Source organism: Phyllostomus discolor, chromosome 3 (assembly GCF_004126475.2).
Source record: "Phyllostomus discolor isolate MPI-MPIP mPhyDis1 chromosome 3, mPhyDis1.pri.v3, whole genome shotgun sequence".
In the NCBI taxonomy this organism is placed as follows: Eukaryota; Metazoa; Chordata; class Mammalia; order Chiroptera; family Phyllostomidae; genus Phyllostomus; species Phyllostomus discolor.
In genome coordinates, this window is record NC_040905.2 from 10663468 (window position 1) to 10685042 (window position 21575).

Consider the following 21575-nt stretch of genomic DNA (forward strand, 5'->3'; position numbering starts at 1 on the left):
ATCTAAAGCAAACTAAAAGTAAGATAGCTCTATAAACATTTTTTCTTTTAATCCTATAGCACCAGATAGCTCTGTAAGTCAACTTACAGAGCTCAAAATTCTATCAGCTCAGTTCGTTAAACTTTTAATTGTATTTGCTATAGCCATCCATCACAGGTCACAGAGAAAATTGATTAGATAATTAAAGGTAAAATATATACTACAAGTTTCTGAAAGAACAGTATGCTGTTTTTTTGACTTTGTTACTCTCCCAAAGCCAAGTTAAAGGTCTAAAATGTTTGCTAACGGACAATTAGCCTTATTTACTATCCTTATTTTCATTCAAGTTTTAAAGGTAAAAACTTTGGTTTCAACAAATATGATATAATAAAAGTCCAGGAAAGTTAAAAAAAAAAAAACACACCCCAGTTCATCATTTCCTCTGTTTGTTACCACCACCAAATAAAAAATCATTTAAAAAAGTATACTCCTTTCTAAGAACACAATTTTCCAAAATATAGATTTAAAATACCATGAAAAAATTCATCTGTCAAGGCATCTAACAATTCTTGGTGAAGAAATTACAATTTTATGTTTCTTGCAAAACTGTCATAGAATTTAGGAATTTGGAATGTATTAATACTATCAAGAGAAGCTGAGTAATATCGCTCTCTTCATTTGACATACATATACTTTTATAAGAGATTAGAGGAGGAGATACACTTTAGAACTCACATGGTATATTTATTTTCTGAACCCCACACTACTATGAAAAGAGAAAGAACAAGCAACACTTTATTTCATCCTTAATGTCAATGATTTACTAGTTAAAAATATCCCAGTTCCCCAATCAATAAAATATCAATTTCTTTACTTGCATCTATCTGTGATTTATATATTTAGTAAACATTGTAATTCAACAATGAGTAAATATAGCCTTAAAAACAAAGAATATTTTTAAAAAAGCCATCATGACAGGAAATAAAGTACAAATCTTCAGTATATTTCTTAGCATAGAAATAATTATCTAGAAATGATCCTGTCACATATAAAAAAAATCATACATAAAAAGGTTCTCCTAACATTAAGTTCTATTTTATAATTACCAAAAAATGATAAAGACTGTAAGTCAATCTAGAATATTTGTAAAGTTAAATCATAAAGTATGCTTTGGTTTGGATAGTCAAGTGTGTGTGTGTGTGTGTGTGTATACATATATATATCTGTAAAGATAGCAAATTCATATAAATAAACAGTAATAAATAATATTACTAATTTCAATCACTAATTCATCAGTTCCTCTTAATCAAGAATTTAATACAAAGCTACTTTCATTTGATTATAATTATTTATAAAGCAGGAAAAAAGCCCATAAATTCACAGAACATGTGTCTTGAATCTCCATACTAATATATTAGTCAGACAAAAGGGAACACTTGACTGTAATCACAGACAAAAGATCTTTGATGCTTAAGGTTTGCTATTTAATATTAATTTTAAATTATTTTCATAATTTTTTTACTAAAAAAGAAGTCACATTATTAAGAAGTGGTAGGAGTAAAAACCAAGGGAAAAATCTAATTGCATAATATGCATATACACAAACTTTTCTTAAATGTACTGATTCAAATTAATTCTATAGTAGTTAACCGTGTTTTGGCAGAAAAAAGCTGAAGATGCAAAACTGTATTAACACAACTTGTGAAAAATGCATGTGATATAAAAATGCTAATGTTCACTTTAGTAGACAAGCACAGAAAAAATCACTTGGTATATAAAAGATGGATCATCTGTGATATAGAATTGCCAAATCTCAGTTGTTTCGGATAAAAAATGAAATTAAGAATCTTGAGGTATGAGCATTAGTAATAAATATATAATTAAAGAGAGACATAAAGAAATATAAAATACAATTAGAAAAAGAGTAACTTAAAAAAAACCATTTTTACATTATAATTATATATTTGCCCAGAGTAAGAAGTGGTAGTAATGAGATTATTTTACCTTTATCTTGAACTTCTTTTGAAAAGCGCTCCCTTTCAATAGCTGATTCTCTCTCTATTCGTTCAATTTCAGCCCATGCGTCCAATTCCACTTCATCATATATAGGTCCCTGCTGTGATACCTGTTGCTGATTCTGTACTACAGGAGTCTGGGGCTGTTTTGTAGCAACTGAAGTGTTCTGTTGTAAAACAGGCACTTGATTTGCTGGAAGGAATGCTGTTTGTTCTTGCTGCGACAAACACTGTGCAGCATTTAGCGGGCGGTTTACATCCTGTGGAGTAATGGGTGTTTTTGAAGTCTGTCCTGGGTACTGCACATTAAAAGGAATATCATTTTCTGAAACATTGCTATTTTCCATACCAGGAAGCATATCCTCTTGCTGGTCCATGTCCGAAGACCTTACACGAGAAAGTCTTAATGTAAGTTTAGTAGAGTCCTTAGATGGAGAGCTAATGATGTCATACATTGCAGCTTTCTCACTCTGGTCTTTTTCATCCTTGCCTAATTTCATTTTCTTTTGCTTCTTTTGTTTTCTTTCTGGAGAATCTAGCAAGATATCTGGTGGAACATCTCGAGGTGATGAACAAGGTAGAGGCTGAGATGGTAGGATTAATGGTGGTCTTGACCCTAGAAACAAAATTCAACAGACAGGAATGAACACTTGTGCTAGTTTTACATTTTCTTGGCCCTAGAAACAAAATTTGACAGACAGGAATGAACACCTGTGCTAGTTTATATATTGTGATAGAAATAAGAAGTGAAAATATAGCGATGCCAGAAGAAATATTAGAGAATTATCTAATCCAAGCTGCTTATTTAGAAAAGACAAAAAGAAATCCTGAAGACTTGGCCTTCATGGCCTGCCAACTTGCTGGAAGATGATCCAGGGTTTTTTTGTGTGTGTGTGTGTGTGTTTTTTAAAATTTTTAATTTATTTTTAGAGAGGGGAGGGGGTAGGGAGAGGGAGAGAGGGAGAGGGAGGGGGGGAGGGGGAGAGAGAGAGAAAGACACAGAGAGAGAGAGACAGAGAGAGACAGAGAGAGAGACAGAGAGAGACAGAGAGAGACAGAGAGAGAGAGAGAGAGAGAGAGAGAGAGCGCGTGCGCGCGCGCGCGATCGCGCGACACTTTGGTTCGCAGCCCCTGCTCAATCCACTGAGCTACGCCAGCTAGGGCCAATGATCCAGGTTTATAATGAACTACAAGTATCATTTTCCAGACCGGTATTATTTCTATTTTTGTGCCAATAAAATATAAATACTAAGCTTGAAAACAGCAAAATAGTTCGCTGTTTCTAAAGGTGATACAACACAAATATTCTGGGCATGATGATCTCTATTCTTTCAGTGGCCATCTAGAAAAATATTATCTGAAGTAAAAGTAAGCCTGTCAAACTAAAAAAATAATAAATTAATCCTACTGACTACACTCATATGAAGACTGACTTGCATAAAAAAAGAAAGTAGAAAAATTACAATTATTAGTCTTTATATACTTCACAAACTGGTGGTAAGTACTGATTTTTATACCTTTATGTGGTCTTTTTCTCTTTACTTAACATCATTTCAATTAGCAATGTTAATATATTTGAAGTGTGATATATACAAATAACTTTTTAGAGGACATAACTATTGTGTAAAGTGTGATAAACATGTTATTGGAACAATTTACTACAAATGTTAGTTTGAAATTTTATTAATATATAGTGTTTTTAGATCAAGCTTATATAGGACATTAAAAAAATAAAACTAACAGTTTTGGACCATTTATTTTGTACTAGAGCTTGCACAAGGTACTTTGCACATCAACTCATTTAACTAAATTCACAAAAATCTTGAATATTTTATAAATACTTTTTGCAAAAAGGAACATGAAGCTTATAGAGGTTAAAAAATTTGCCCAAGGTTATATAGCTAACAAACCTGAAAACAAAAACAAAAACAAAAAAAACCTAAACCTAGATTTGTCTAATGTTTGGATTATAATACACCATATTGCCTTTGTATTTAAAACTGATGTGGCAAGTGATATATATAATAAATATTTTAAACTTCAAATTCCAATAATTCACTCAAAAATCAAGTTAGACTGATGATTCATTCAACCTTTAAAACTAGCTAAAACACGCCTCTTTAACAGAAGTAGGTTTCTGATAAATAATTGTGCTCAAGGAGTTGTTCTAAAGTTTTCTTTCTTGAATCTAGAGTTATCCAGCTACCCACCCACCCATCCATTCTCAAGAGTTAAAGGAAAAACGGGCTGGTTAACTAGATCAACCAGCTATCCCCATTGTTATTTCTCCCTGGCAGTCTGAATAACTTCTTACCCTGACAACATTTGTGAGCTAACCTACAAACAGAGGTACTCGGGAAGTTGCTCTCCCTTTCAGAAGATGGGTTATTTTCATTACTGAAAATTTACAGAATTATAAAATTTGAATGGCTCATAAAAGTTCAACTTCCATCTCATGAAAAATGTCCTGATCAAAGAGTTGGGACAGAATATGTGAAAAAAATATATCTTTACATTAATAAGAGGTAGACTAGTTCATGTTTTAGATAGCTATAATTAGGAATTCTCACAAATAGAGAAAACTTATTGTCAGCTATATTACAATTAATTACTAGCTAATTCTTTACAGTAGAGTACAGTTTCTCCACCAACAAACTGGTAATTCAAATAATCGGACTTTAATGTTAAGTACGTCAAAAAATAGCCCAAACCTGAATTTAAATTCACAATTTTGTGAATCTATTTTATACAGAACACTACACCAGGTTCTTTGGTAATTCAAAGGTAAACCACATAAAATTCATGTCTATAAGACAGCACCAGATAAATTGTCAGAAAAAGTATAAACTAATAGCTTGAAGAGATTACTGGAGGGTCCATGGAAGATCACCTATTAACTTAGAACATAGAGAAAATACAGGATTCTAATTAGAAGTGAAAATAGATGTAAGAGATCTAGAGAAGTAACACTGAATCGGCCACATTTTGATAAGTGACTAGCTAAAAGGTAAGAAGACTTTAAGATGATTCAGGACTGGGATAGCATTACAAGAAACAAGAAAGGCAGGAAAAAAGTGAGAACAATTTTGAACATGAATGTGAAATACCAGCTAGACATGAGAAAGTTTTGCCTGGAAATAACTAGAGCCAAAGATACAAATGTGGGAAATGTGTTCATAAAAATAATAAATGTTGTTACCAAAACTGAGTAAAATAACCAAGATTAAGTACAAGGGAAGATAAGCTTAATAATGGAAATCTTGAAAAATGAGTGAGTAGAGAGAAGAGCTAATTAAGAAAAAAAATCTATGAAAGAAGTAGGAGGAAAACAGGTAGACTGAATGTCAAACAAGTTTTGTTGGGAGGGGTATGGACGATAGAGAAAGCTGATCAATACTTTCAAATGTCTAAGTAAGGTAAGACATTTGTGGTTTGTAAAGAGCACTGGACTTCTCAGTGAGGACTATATTGTATATATCTAAAAACACTATCAGTAGTTTATAAGGATAAGTACAGATTTGGTTTTCTTCCTCCAATAAATGAAAACAACAGACAATCCTTTCTGATATCTGCATTAAGAAGTCTGAGTTCTTTACTCAACTTGAAATATGAAATGCTGAAAGAAATTTCAGTTACAGTAATACCTTTAGGAGTTCCATCACTTCCAGCAGGGGAGCATACTGGCTGTGGAGACCTCAATGGAAAAGATGCAGCATTCCTCAATGTTGAAGAATCTCCATCCTAAGAATAGAGTATAAAATTTGTATCTTGAATGATAGGAGAGGCTTTATAGAAATCTTAAAGAGAACCAATAAAAGACATAAACTACTGACAGGTAAAGTGTTGGTACCAATTCAATAGCATAATTCTTCTGCACTTTCCTGTTTTCTTCGTGGTATATCTTAGAAGAATTGAAACTGTATCCAAAAGAATCAACAGCCTACGCATGGCAATGAATAAGAAAACTGGTATTACTAGTACGCTCCAATTTTGTTTGCTATTTTCTACAAAAGGAGCTGTGAACACCCTACCCTACCAAGCCATGAATGTCTTAAGGGCAGACTTCACTGTCATCTCTAGTATTTCCTTAGATACATATAACTTTGGTGGTACGTGACAATACCACTAAGCCAATAAATAACAAGACAAATTTGCCATAACATGAAATATTTTCACAACATCAAAGCAACATTAAATTTCAGGGGAAAAGTTTTATACAGGATTTAGAGGGAAAAAGAGCTAAGTACTAATAAGTACAGGTTCATTATTTAAGAGAACATTTTTATGTGAGCATATATTTAAAAATGAAATTATATTTTATTAATAATGTAAACCTCTAGACCAGGGGTTGGCAAACTTTTTCGGTAAAGAAACACACAATACATATTTTAGGTTTTCCAGGCCCCATACAGTTTCTGTTACATGATGTTCTTTGCTGTGGTTGTGTTTAAACTCTTTGAAAATGTGAAAACCATTCTTAGTTTGTGGGTCAGCCTACTGGCCAGTTTACCAACCCTGCTCTAGACTAAGCTTTGTGGGTACAGAAACCATATTTTTCATATCTATTTTCTCAGACCTAGTATAATTCTTGACAGACATCCTTTAAATCGTGGAATTAAAATACTAGGTTATGAGACTAATATTAGAACTATTTTATTACCTTAATGACAACTAATATATTACATACGTCACTACTTAGCCTGTGCACCATGTGTAGGTAGTCATCACTCGAGCCATGTCTAGGATTATCAGCATGATGATTAGCTGAACTGCCAGACAACGGACCAGAAACTTTATTATCATGTAGGTTTCTCAAACCACCTGCAACAATGGGACTTGATACCGATGCTGAAATTAATAAGAATAAAAAAAAGCTTTATAAAAATAAACTGTTAAAATTCTTAGAGGACAATAATTATTCACAAGAAATATTTTAAGCATACAAAAATTAAGAGAATAATATAAGTAGCACTCATGTACTAACTATCCAGAGCTTGATCAAATCTTAACACTGTGTTACATGTCATTCGGATCACAGATGTGGCATAATGACGTTTCAGTAAACAATGAACAGCATATATGATGATGGTCTCATAAGATAATGGAGCTGAAAAATTCCTATCACCTAGTGACGTCGTAATGTTATGGACACCATAACGTTACGGTACAAAGCATTATTTACTTGTTTGTGGTGACATTGGTATAAACAAACCCTATTTAACTACCATGTTACAGTTGCCAACAGTATTCAGTACAGTAACATGCTATACCAGTCTGTAGCCTAGAGTAATAGGTTATACCACAAAGCTTAGGTATATATAGTAGGCTACATCACCTAGGCTCGTATAACACACTCTTGATGTTCACACAATGAAGAAATGGCCTAACGGTGCATTTCTCAGAAAAATGAAGTAAAACATTAGATATGGTTGAAGCTCCCCATACATTAGCACATTCTTCTTCTCTATTTCCTTTCAATTACTCCCTAAAAGTAACATTGTATTTTAGAGTTCACTCTACCTGTATCTTTACACCTCTGCTGTGAATATATTCCTAAATACCTGGTGTTGTTTTGTGCACTGACTTTATGTAAATGGTATATAGTCTTCTCTAACTTGCATTTAAATCCAATATTATTTTGAAATTTATCTATTTTTATACATGTAGTTATAAATTCATTTATTTGAAAAACATATATTCTGCTGAATAAATGCACACAATTTATCCATTCTTATGTTACATGTTTAGATAGCTTTTTGCTGTAATGCATATTCTTGTATAAGACTTTTTTTTTTGGTTACGAATGTATTAAGAAGTGAAATCGTTGGATATGTCAATTTTGAAACCCTGCCAAATAATAAAATAGCTTGCCAAATTACTTATGTCTATTTCTACTCCACTGGTAGTACAGGACAGTTAGTATAAGACAGTTTTGTCCTATACTACCAGTTCTTACTGTTCTGTATCCTTGCCAACAATTTTTGTATCTGAGAATCGGAAATGTCTCTTGACTGTTACTTATATTTGTGACCTGGATTAAAAGTTAAACCAAGCATCTTTTCATAGGTATTGGCCATTTGGATTCCCTCATCAAGAGAAAAATCACAAAAAGGTAGCTTCCTATATTTTCTTTTAAAGTTTTATTTTTTCATATTTGATCTTTAATGCACATAAAATTTATTTTTAAGAGTAGTATGAGACAGGAATCCCAATTTTCCTTTTTTCCATATAGGTAACTGTCTCAGAAACCACTCTTTCTCCATTAAGATATAATACCATATGGATCAAGTTCCATTTGTTCATGGTTATGTTCCAAGACCTTTATGAATTTCCACTTCACCATATTCTTCTTTTCCATGCCTGGAGCAGTATTATAATAAATCTTGATTCCTATTAGATTGAGGTACATCTCATTACATTTCAAACTTATCTTGCCTATTCCCAAATTTTTATTTTTTCACATGAATTCCTAGAAGAAGCTTAAACTGCATAAAAACCCTGCTAGGAACTTTTATTAATATGATATTAAGTTTATAGATTTGAAAAAAATTCCCATCTGTCCCCTTCTACCTGTGAAGTGGCATAACTCTTTCCTTTCTTAGGTTTTTAAAAATATCTCTATTTAAAGTTTTATAATTTTCTCCACAAAAAAGTATTCCTAGGTTTCTTTGAAACTTAATATTTTAAGAGTATATTTAAAACCACTTATTTTAGGCTTATAAAAATGCAATTCAGTTCATTTTTATGATCTTGTATCCAGTAACTGTGTAGAGTACTTTTATTAATTCTATTATCTTGTTTGTAGCTTCTTAGATTTTTCTATGAAGATAATTGTATCAACTGAAAATAATACTTTTCATCTCTTCTTTACCAATAATTGTATATATATTTTTATGCTCATCTTTTTATATTGACTAAGACGCTCACTAACTAGTAAAGTAAGTCACACACTAAATAAAAGTGATGATTATAAGCACTCATATTCTATCCTGGATTTCAAGAAAAATGTGTCTAATTTTTCATCATTAGTAAAATAGCCTTTATTAGGAAAAGGCTGCCAGAATAAGGCTGTCCTAGTCTATTCAGTGAAAAACTTTTAAAAATCATAAATGGAAGTTAAATTTTACTGACTGAGTGATGAGAGACAGAAACATCGATTTCTTACACCACTCACTTATGCATTCATTGCTTGATTCTTGTATGTGCCTTGACAGAGGAAAGAACCCACAACCCTGGCATGTTGGGATGGTACTCTAACTAAGTGAGCAACCCAGCCAGGGCTAGAAGTTCCATTTTTTTTTTTAATGCTCTTTTGGCACTTAGTAAGAGCCTCACAGGATTCCCATCTCCTTAATCTGAATTAATTTTCTAATATTAACCAATCCATGTATTTCTCATATACATCCAATTTTATCACACATATTGATAACACTATTCATTTGGTTTGGTAATACTTAGAAATTTTGTTTCCATGTTCCTAGATGATGGCTGGAATGTTTTATGATTAGAACATCTCTTCCTTAAATACTTGCTAGAAGTTGTGATAAAACTGCCTGGGCATAGTTTTATCCCCCCCCCCCGTCTCCTTTTAAAGAAGTTGGATTTTGAACTACAGAAGGAGGTATATACATTTTAAATTATGTAGATATTGTCAAACTGTTCTCTAAAAAAGGTTATACCAATTTATACTTCTATGAAGACTGTGAGTTCAATTTTCCCTGTACACTTGTTGATTCTAGGTATCATATATCTATAAGGTATTTACTAATCTGATAAGATACAAAATGGTATTCCATTTTAACTTTCATCCACACCTCTTTAATTGTGAGACAGGTTGACCAAATGTTCATGTATGTAACCTTTCTGTATCCAATTTGCTTTTCTTTTATAGCAAATTATCTGTTTACTTCTTTAGTTTACTTTTGTCTAATTTTTAGCAATCTTTTTAAGATGTTGGTATATTAAAAATTAATACTTTGTGATTGTAATAAATTTTACAAATGCTTTTCTCCATATTTACTTGTCCTTATGTTCTCTCCTCTTACACACAAATTTATAATTAAATTGTTTTATTTTCCATTTTTAGAATCCATGTTTTAAGTCTGCTTATAAATAAGGCCTTCTCAACTCTTAAGTAATTACCAAAAACTCACCCATGCTTTTGTCTTATAATTTCACTACTTAAAATACAAACAGGTGAATACTTCACCTATCCAGAACATTTACACTCAAGATGGTCTAGGAATCCAACTAAAAATTTCCAAATGCCTAGCCAATCAATCCAACATGATTTACTAAACAATCTCTTCTTATATATTGATTTAAAAATGCCATCCTTAGAACGACAATTAAAAAAAAATCACCATTTTCCTATGACCGGTTTGAGAACTGATGCGAATCATTGGACATTAAACTCTTTAGGTAAAAGATTAATAGGAACAGGATATTTACATGATCTCAAAATATTCCCCTTCAGATTACTTGCTAACTGCAAAGAGTAAAAATAATGTACTTATATGAAGTGGTCACCACCTAAACACCATTAATACTGGGACCACACGATATTATGTGCCTTCTGATGTGATGCAATATGAAGTGCACATTATTTATTTACTTATCTAGTAGTCTTGCCAAAAATATATAACTAGAAACTAATAAAGCTTTTAAAGATAACTTCTAGTCCATAGGAAATATAAGGAATATATGAGCAAATTAAGCAACACTATGAGGAAAGAGTGAAGTCTAGAACATGAGATATTCTACAACAAAAGGAGCACAAACTCAAAAAACCCCCAAAAATTACTGTTATGAGGGAAAAAGATGTAAGAGTCAAACCCAATGTGTGAGAAACTAGATTAGATCATGCTTTGAAAAGAGGAAAGGTTATGAATGACATAGTTGGGACAACTGGTGAAAACTGAATGCAGACTAGATATTAGATGATACTACAGATATTCTTAATAATTTTAGGGTAAATAATGAGAGTTGGTGTTTAAATAGGATAATTTCCTTCTTTTTAGCAGATGTACTTAAGGGCAAAGAGTTATGATGTTTTTTGGTGAAGAGATTTATTGTGCTCATCTTTCAACTTTTCGGCATGGTTAAATTTTTTGTAATATAAAGTTGAAAAAGTGTTTTACATGTAACCTTTCACATACCCTAAATTCCCATATATATATTTGCCTCATTCTGGATTCTTTTCTGTCCCATATACCCATCCATTTGTTCCTTACCACAATAAATTTTCCTATTTATAATAATTTTTATATCGGAGTGGAGCTAATCCCTGAGTTACATTTTTAGTTCAAGTGTCTGAGAATTTCCAAGAAATGACACATAATTGAACAGGCCCCCAAACTACATTTCTCCTTTGATTTTGTGAATTCAATGTATTTTTCTGAAAAAGCTGGTTTTATTTTGTTAAAAAACAACAGTATTTAGAATAAAAACCTATGTTCTTTCCTACACATACTGATGTATATGTGGACATTTCCATAAGCAACAAATGTGTCCCCCTATTAATTATATTTAAAATGTTCCTCGTATCTATGTGTGCCAGAATATACTATTTCACTAGTATTAGAATCTACACATACGTACACACTTGTGTTTAGCACTCCCATTAAATTTTATAATTTTGAAGGTAACTACTCCAAATGTGTGATTTGCCTACTAGTTTTTCTTTGTGTTAATGTATGAAACAGTTTCAACCTAGTATTTCATTCTCTGACTATGGGAAGACAGAAGTTGGCTGTCTTGAGAGATGACTTAAGTTAAAAGCTTATAGTTAGAAAGTTTATAAATGAAGTTTTGACTTCAGGCATAATAAAAAATAAAAATACATGTAGAAACTAATGCCTGACTGCAAATGATAAAAATTTGCTGTTAATGATGGGAGACAAAAACACAGATATTTGTTGTATTATATTTCACACTTTTTAAAATTTCCCCCATAAAGTACAAATACATTTATATTAATAATAAATCATTTAGTAGCTATTTAATGCATCCCAAGCAAAATGTAACCTTAAAAATCAACTATCAACATTTGCCTTCAACTGAGAACTAGTAACCTAATCCCAGAAATTTTTACATCTAAGATTAATTTTCTTCTATTTATACTGTATCTACTTTATAGTAAAATCTTCATACTATATATATTTACCAATTAAAATGTAATTTTTTTGACTTAGTGCCACTGTAGGAAGAAAGCACAATTAAAAAGCAGTTCCTAATTTCAGAACTAGATATAGTCAGTTGTATAGAAACCTAATCCAAAGAGTCAAAATCACACATTTACCTCCCAAATGATAAATGTAACATGTTTTTTAAATAACTTAAGCCATGTCTTAAAAGAAATGTTTGTTGACAAGTATACAGTATAGTATTTTACCTTGTGTTTTAAAAATTCTAAAAGAAAGAAATGAATTTGCTTAGAATACTAGGTATTCCCTTTAAGTAATCAACCAACTTTCTTACCTTGCTGCATCTGTGGATGTGTCGTATAACTTGATGGATGGGAGTATGGCATGTATCCTGCAGGGCTTTGTGGGGCATATGGACTAGGCACTGGGCTATTTTGTTGTGGCATAAATCTGTTCCCAGAGCTTGTCTGTGGTGGCACAAACCGGCTAAAAGGCAAAATCAAAATAAATATTAGTAAATAAAATAAACAGGCTATTCCTTAAAATTTCACTGCCATAAAATTCTACAAATTCTGATTTATTTAAATTAAAATCTACGTAAACAGAAAAAATCTGAAAAAGTCAGATATATAAAGTCATTCACAAATCATAATCTAAGAGTTACACTAAACAGTTTATAAAAACTGGGATAATTCATTTATTTTACTTGCAGGGAAGTAACCATCTGTTTAAGTTATATAAAACCATGTTGCCCAAATTCTACTCTATAAATTTTATCTCAAACACACTGGTTATATTAACACATTCTTCTGTCTGTATGAAATTAAGTTACTAAAATGATAGATACTTCAATCCATACATTAGAGCATTTACGCATATAAGGTAAATGTTCACATGGGTTACTATTTAAGACTAAAGTAAGCACTGTCACTTCTTAACTACATATAATTCACCATTACCTATATGTACGTACACTCTGTATATTCACAAGTATATGAACCACAGAAAAGAATACTTAATCAAATAATAAATGTATTACCTGGAGGGGCTATGTGAGATAGTGGTTTGTTGATAATTGGAAGATGCAGGACTACTGTGCATGGAATTCTGAGAAAGTTTATATTGAGACATCATCATTCCTAAAAACCACACACAAAAATGATAAACATATTAATTTCTTTTTTTTAAAATGATTTAAATCAACTGTTCTTTCATAAACATTCAAAAGCTCTGTTTTTTGTTTTTTTAACCTGTTCGTTTTGAAGAGCAAAATGCAGAAACTGTAAAGTTCAAGTTCAACCAATTTAATTAAAATATCCTTTTACTACATAACTAATCTAGGAGCAGATATAAAGATCAAAATTTTTTAAAAATTTTACTTGCTTTCTTTAAAGTCCTAACATTTAGACTTATAATTTAAAAGAACTTTCAGAACTTGCTTTACCCCCTATCAAGTACTACTCACTCTTCCTTCTATAGTAGGCCTCTGCGTGGTTCTCAATTAAGTGGAATACTTTATTACATACATCTCTCATCTTTAGGAGCTTTATTTCACAATACTATTCATTTCATTGTGATTCAAAACTAGTTTTCTTTTTTTAAATCATTATTTTTTATTTCAGACCTATGTTTTTTAAAAGTTCTTTATTTAGGGGCCAAAAGTTTAAGCAGCTGCAACCCATCTGAAAGTCTTTTTATGCAAAATAGAATGCTCCTATTCTTTCTTCCACAATAATTCTTTGCAAAATATTAAGGATTAAATAAATATTTGATTCATGAGAGGAAATCTGGGGGTAGATTTCAGATTCTCACATTTCTTTTCAAGCTACACATTGTTCCCTCAACTGTTATACCGATGGTATTTTGTTATATAGGAGATAAGAAAAATTCATTTATTTAGGCATTTTAAAATCAAAGATAAAACCTATGATTAACCCTGAACTTTCCTATGATATGCATAAGCCAATCTTTTTGGGAACTTCAAGCATCATATTATATTCCCAAATTTCATTTTCTGCTATTGACATGAAAAGTGCCTTTCACCAGAAACATTCAAACAGAAAACTACATGATCATTTGCCAAGAATACTACAGGAGGGATTCCAGCTCTCTGATAGCAGTTGAATGAGATGAGGGCTCAAAATCACCTCCAAGTTACCAGTAATACTAATGTGTTTTCCTCTGCATACAGTCTCAATTTCAACTTTTGAGCTTTCTATTCCAACTCAAGTTCAATACTAAATTATATCTTCCATAGCTTAATAATTTAATTACTATGAGTATTGTTAATGAACTTTTTAAAACAGAGATGGCAATATTCCATAAGATGGGAACTTAAAAAAATCCTGAATTAACAGTCATCACTGGGACAAGCTGGAATTACTAGTTTGAAAGCAATAATTTTATACATAAAAGAAACAATGAAATTCTAATAGTTATTTCTGATTATCTCAAAATTACAAAGAAGTATAAATAAAATGATTTGTGTATTACTAAATTTTCTCCATGCAACTCACATTTACACTTAAAAGAATCACCTTTTAAAATTTTAAAGTCGATTGTCACTTGAAAAATGGTTAGAAAAAAATCACAACATGCTATTAAGTTTTAAATGCTAGTTTATGTTTTTACAAAGTAGGATAAAGGACAACTGTAATAGAATAACAATAAAAAATGAATCCAACAACATTTTGGATTAAACTATATGTGCAGTATAGAACACAAAATATGTGACTGAAAGGTAAATTACTAACAACTTTTTTAGTACAGTGATTTACTACCCAAATTAAATGTTTAAAAAATATAAGTTACCAAAATGTAGTATAAATAGTTTTGGAAGACTTCCTTTATCTAATCACTTATTCACATTATCCTATACTACATGCTCCTATCAGTCTATCTTCAATCCAACAATCTCCCCATATTGTCTTTCATTCCGACCGTCTTTCAAAACAAGTATAATTCTTGTTTCCCTTTCAAAATTCAGATGTCTCCTATTACTGCAATCTAGCTTATTAGTTCTAGTGAAGACATAGTCTTGCCCTGAATCTGCTTAAAGGTGGGTTGGGCAGAAGTGATTCTCTTTTGAGTAATGAATAGTAAAACATGCAATTGTTTTAAAAAAACAATCCACATACAATTCACAAAATCAACAACAAAAAAATACTATTAAAAAACAACACAAAACTGGGAGATGGAATGAGGAGCTTCATGGAGGTGTTTCCAATAAATTTGGCAATATTTTTAATATGATTAATCAATGCAGTAAATTAAACTTTCAGAAGTTGTCCTCTATTTTAATCTTGAGAGCCTTGCAAAGGACTCGGGCTTGAAAAATTCAGTAAGCTTTAAGTTGAACAACGCTCCTAACTCACAGGTGCTCCTACACCACACAAAAATGCTACCTTTGTTGGACACCATATTTCTATGACTTTTATAATACATATTATGAGTAAGTTTATCCTTAATAACTTATTATAAACCCATTTTTCTATTGCTACGGCAATAGAAGCGTTAACCCATTTACTTATTATATAGCCATAAATGTAGTCACCATCAATAACGAAACTAATATCTGATATAATTATTTATACATGTACTGCATGTTAAAAAGCTCTGCAAATATTCTTATTATTTGATTAATGAAAACACTTCTTCCATACCAATTATATAATTTTTTAAAATTGAAAAATTCCTAAAGCTCTTTGATTGAGTAAACTAACACATTCTGAAATATCTAACAAAATACACTTTAAACTTTGCCTGATTTTCAAAAAATTTAGTTGCATATTAAACTGTAAATACAAAAAAATAAACTGCAAATATATTAGTATCCATTTAGTTTCTTTCCTGTTCTTGGCTTGATTCAGGGTATCAATGCAACATTCATATATGATAGGTTAGCTTGTTAAAAGAGACCCTTCAATTTAATTAATACATGTTAAGTTCTGGTATGAATTCATATAAATATTATACGAAATTCAATTATTGTAAATCTCACCACTTTGTACATATTTGTTCTGCATACTTTTCTCCCTGAAAACATTAGGACTCCTTGCCAGGACGGCCTGCAACAAGACTGGTATATCGCCTTCTGGATCATCACTGCCAAGATTATCTTTCAATTCTCTGACATTGAAAAAATAAATATCAAAAATTAAAACAGTGATTGGTTAAGAATCTCCTATTCTACATTAGATAGTAATTCACCAGTAAATTTTCAGAAAAGGCTGAGGCAGAAAAACAAGAAGACATGGTATAAAAACAAATCATACAAGTGTGTTTAACAATTTGATGGATTTTTCAAAGGTGCTATCCTAGAAGAAACAGACTTATGAAAAACAACAGGAGACTTTTTCCAAGAACAACTTTTCCCCCCATTTTATTTTAAACACACACAAAAAAGCCCAAAACATATTTTATGATACTATGAGCTTAGTTAAGAATGTTCACATCAGTGTCAAAGTAGAAAGCAGAGTCTACTCTAAATTATTCAAAATAATAGAAGGGTACAGAAGTGATAATTATGCATAGAAGCTGATGTTTGGGCTTGGAATATATTTTCTCCTTTACATCTGAATATGAGAATGTCCTCTGAATGAAATACTAATGCCACATTAGTTAAGATAAGACCCAGAGGTTATGTAATTTACCATCTTATATTTTTCCTTGAATAAAGTCATGAGGGAGAAAAAAAATCCAAAGAAAGTGGATAGTCACATTTTTTTGAGAGAGAGAGAGAGGAAGTGAAAGAGAGGGGGGGAGGGAGGGGAGAGGGATGGGAAGGAAGTGGGAAAGATGGGGGGAAGGGAGAGAAAAACAATGATCAATTTGTTCCACTTGTTTATGCAACTGCATTCATTGGCTGATTCTTGTATGTGCCCTGACTGGGGATTGAACCTGTGGCCTTGGCAGATAAGGACAATGTTCTAAGCAACTGAGCTACATGGCCAGGGCCATAGTCACAATTTCCAATAAACCTGAGAGTAAGAAGCAAATTAAATTCATAACTATAGAAGATCAATGATAAAATTAAATACAGGCGGTATTAAAATGTACATACTACATGTCACTGTTCAACTCAATAAATATAAGACTTATAAAGATGGTGTCCAATGATAAGATTCAATTTCTGAGTGAAACCTTAAAGTAACTCTCCATACTATAAATTGTAACTGTGTATGTACCATTCTGTTAATCTCTTAAAATGTTTGATAAAAACTGTTAAGCTTGCATGGGCATAACAAATGATGCAATATTTAGACATTATTGAATTTCTGAAGTGACAAAATATTAGTATTATACTTCCTTTTGATTTTAACTAATATCTCAGTTTCTCCATCAGCAAATCCACATTCAGTATTTCACATCAGCCATCAGCATTATAAATGGCTCAAAAGTATGTACTGCATCTAATGGCAGGGACTTCTCCATTATAATGAGTCTTCCTCATTTCTCTAAATAATGAATATTTAAATCAAAAAAAATTTAAATGATAGGAAGACACATGAGTACTACTGTGTAGTGGAATGTAGAGAGACAGGGTGAGAGATCTAACTTTTTAAAAAATAATTTAGGATTACTTTGTGCTGGTAAGATATTGTATGTACTTCTTTTGCAGTAAAAAAGTAAAAAATTAAAAAGTATACTTATGTGTGAAAATTTTATAAATAAACTATATAATTTAAGTTTATATCTGTAGTAGCCTTCCATGGAGTTAAGTCTTTTGAGTTGTTTTATACTTCCCACAAATAGCATGTCCAAATAAAGCTAGCAGCAGCACCATCCCTAGTGGCTGGGAATCCTAACCACTCTAACTAAATACCAGGAAAAAGAAAGATACCTTCAAGACCTCTGCACAGATCCATCATGATGGATATCTCAAGATTATTCCAAAACTATTGAAAAAAATCTTCACAGAACATGAGTCAAAACTGTTGTCTCAAAGTAACTATAGCCTATTTAAATCTCATTAATATTTCATCACAGGAGGCCATATTCTCACTTGGATATTAATATACTTTAAAAATAAACCACACATCTAATTTTTTTTTAAATAAAAAGTAAAACCAGGAATACTGATTCTCTTTGTAAGAACGAAACTTTTTACTTTATTTTATATTGTACTTACATGTGATCTGTTGATACCTGGTTGAGGCTATGGACAAGCTGTGAAACCAAATTTTCATCCCTACAGGCCAAAAGGCAATTCACCTCTTCTGCTATTCGTGCATTAAAGAGGAGGCTCTTTGTAGTTGTAGCAGGTAAAGGGGATGGAAGAGGCAGCTGGTTCAGGACTATTTGAAATAAAATCAGATTATTAGAAATTGAGTAACTGTAATAAAGTCTTAGTGCTTATATATGTTTTGGAATTAAAAAAGAGTTACCAATATCAATTAACTCTACAAAACTTCCAAATCATCACTCAGACCACAATAGATTATACTATTCTCTGAGAATAAAACTCAGTTCCCTTCATATTAATATTGATTTTTCGTGTCTTAAGTTTTTATTAATTTAATAAATAAGTGGCCAAAAAGGTAAGGTTAAAACTAAGTAACTTCCAAAAATTGAGACATTAATTAATCTCATTTATTTTTGCTTATAAGATTCATCAGAATCACTAATACACTCAAATAAATAGCAATACCTGACTCCCTACCAGATAGACAAGTACCATGTTTCTTAAAAACTTAAGTATATACAAACATATATAGCTCACTTTAGCAGGAAAACATTCATAGAATAGGACTCTGGAGGAAAAATATCTAAGGTTTTTTGCTTTAAGTTATAAATTCCTAAATAGTTCTCACCCTTCTTCACTCTATTCTAAACAGAAAACAAAAGAACACATAGTAAATGTTTACAGTAGTTTAAATTCAACTATTTAATGTCTCTTCACAAAATGTAAATTTGATCATTTGCCTAAAGTAAAAGTTAGGAAAGTTAAGTAAAATGTCTTTGGTTTTGGTTTAATTTCTAATCCCCTACAAATATTACTATTGTGCTACTCAGCCCCAATTGGTAATAAGTTTTTTATTAATAAAAGTCCTGGAAACAAATTACTACTTGCAGAGACAATGGGAGGACAAATAAAAAGAAACCCCTGGTACTGTATCTGATTTTGCACTCCTATAGGTTATATGAGTTTATGCCTTACCTATCTATAACGATGTGATAAAACTAAACACAGTTTTAAAAGTGTTCTTACCTCAGTTATCCTAACCTTACCAGCTACTTCCTTGTTATCTCAGACTACATAAATTAGCTTGCTACTTTCCAAACCTCAAAGCTATGGTCATCTATTTTACCCCTGCTAGAACCAAGTGTAAATTCACAGAAAAATAGTATTTGGGGAATACTAAACATAAATAAAAACATTTCTTGAGGTTATTTTCTCATAGCTCCTTTATTTTAAAGCCCTAAGTCCTGCATAATGCCACGCACAAAAAAGTATGCCATCTCTTCACCTTCTAGTCTCCTCTTACATTTTTTTCTTTTTATGTATTCAAGTAGGATGACATAGGGACTAATATTGTAGGTAGCTTTTTGCACCATTATGGACAAAGAATTAGAGTTGCCCACCAAAAGAGTAAGTCCCTAAAAAAAAAAAAACCCTAAAAAAAAAAAAAAAGTGTTACACTACATAAATCTCAAAAGACTGACAGTATTCTTTTAAACTTAACTGTTCAGAGTAAAATAGGCTGTTGATATCTATGACAAACTCCAACAGATATTGAACATAACATCCAAAATAACTATCACCAAGAAATTAGATTGTTGGGCTGTCAAATTTTCTTCTTTGAAGGGCAGTTTCAGTTAATTTCTATAAATGCTTTCTAAAAAGCCTATTATTAGTTTCTATAATGCAAACCAATGCTATTTTGTTTTGATTTGTCTTAATGTTTGATCTCATTTTATTTGGCCCTTACTTTTGCACTTATTGTTTTATCACATAAAACCACAAACACACACTACCATTTATTTAATGGGTCCTTAGGATGAAACACAAAGTAAGGTCTTACCTACTAGTAGCAGATTAGACTAGTTTTGTTACTTTCGCACGCATGCCAATGAATCAAAGGAAATAATGATGTCTCTCTTTCAAAATATAAACTCTTAAAATTTTTGTTATTTTGTTACAAACAATTTATGCTACATTTCTCTATAATCATTTTAACACACAGTGGAACATAATTTATGTAAATTAACCAAACTTACGGTCTGTGAGACTAGCAATCCCCGCAAGAGTAGTGATGGGGACATGGGGCATATCCCCATTCATCCTGAAGTTCTAGAATGGTGTTGCCTATAAAAGTACTTAGTTCAGGTGCCAGCTGTCATTACTTCCCATTTCCCAAACACTGCAATGAAAAAGATACAATTATTTGTAATATGTCAAATACCTTACTATTAAGGAAAGGCTTCTAAAAAGTTTTTTCTGCTTTTCTTCTATGTTCAATCTTTGTAACAATAATAGCCAACATTCATAAACTACTTAGTGTATGTCAGGCACTGCAAAGTGCTTTGCATATATTAACTCATTTAGTTCTCACAACAAAGTAAGCTAAGTACCATTATTTTTTGCCTTTTACGAGAAAATTAATTTACAGGGAATTTAATGTGACATGTGGAGCAAAGATTAGAACCAAAGCAATCTGGCTCAAGAGTATGTGTTACCAGAAGTCTGTATTACTAGATAAGGATACTCAATTTTGACAAGCATTATAATTCTCTTCCACATCACAGACACATTAAAATCTAGCTTCAACTTGCCTTTCTAGCTTTCTCTCTCATTACTTTCCTACATAAATCATCCTCTCCAATTAAGCTGATCAAATACTTTTGAATCTACCCTGTGTTTCTGCATTGTTTATTTCCTAATACATTACCCTACCAAGGTAGGTCATTTACACTTTAGTCCAATTTCTGTAATTTTTCAAGATCCACAGCAAGCTTCCGCTATTTCCGCTATTTCATGAAACCCCATACAAATTCAGCTAAAAGCCATCCTACCTTAAATCCATCCTGAACTTAACATATTTACTGCATAACATTTTTTGTAAATAATTATATACTCCTTTGTGACATTTTTTTGAAACATGTTTCATTCTTGGATAATTACTTAATGTTCATGTGCTTATTGTCCCATCATTGTATGATTCTTATCAATCAATCACATAATATAAAATCATATACAGAGCAGAGAAAGACTTGAGTTGCTAAAAGGTTAACGTTCCATACAATGATTTAATTGACTTAGATATTCAGTTTTTATCATGATGTATATTGATGTGTGTGTATAGACATTTTATAAAATTCCTGAACATCTTTTCCATTAATATGTTCAATGTTCCCAAACTTTTTAAAAAATCATTGTTCAAGTACAGTTTTCTCCCTTTTACTCCCAACCCAGCCCATCCATCCAACCCTCCCC

At 31.5% G+C, this 21575-nt stretch overlaps 1 protein-coding gene across 4 annotated transcripts in view; it reads right to left on the reverse strand.

Annotated features, from left to right (window-relative positions):
* NIPBL (NIPBL cohesin loading factor) overlaps positions 1–21575 on the reverse strand; it is a 186834-nt gene that overhangs the window by 87877 nt on the left and 77382 nt on the right. For 3 of the 4 annotated variants that reach the window (XM_036020202.1, XM_036020205.1, XM_036020204.1), the window contains exons 2-9: positions 20360–20502; positions 18270–18435; positions 16140–16267; positions 13179–13278; positions 12474–12625; positions 6682–6842; positions 5639–5735; positions 1984–2610 (exon numbers count right to left, since the gene is read on the reverse strand). In XM_036020202.1, the coding sequence (XP_035876095.1) occupies positions 1984–2610; positions 5639–5735; positions 6682–6842; positions 12474–12625; positions 13179–13278; positions 16140–16267; positions 18270–18435; positions 20360–20423 (1495 nt within the window). In that variant the 5' untranslated portion in view covers positions 20424–20502. Of the gene's footprint in view, positions 1–1983; positions 2611–5638; positions 5736–6681; positions 6843–12473; positions 12626–13178; positions 13279–16139; positions 16268–18269; positions 18436–20359; positions 20505–21575 lie in introns of all 4 variants that reach the window. The other variant, XM_036020203.1, reaches the window with a different exon arrangement.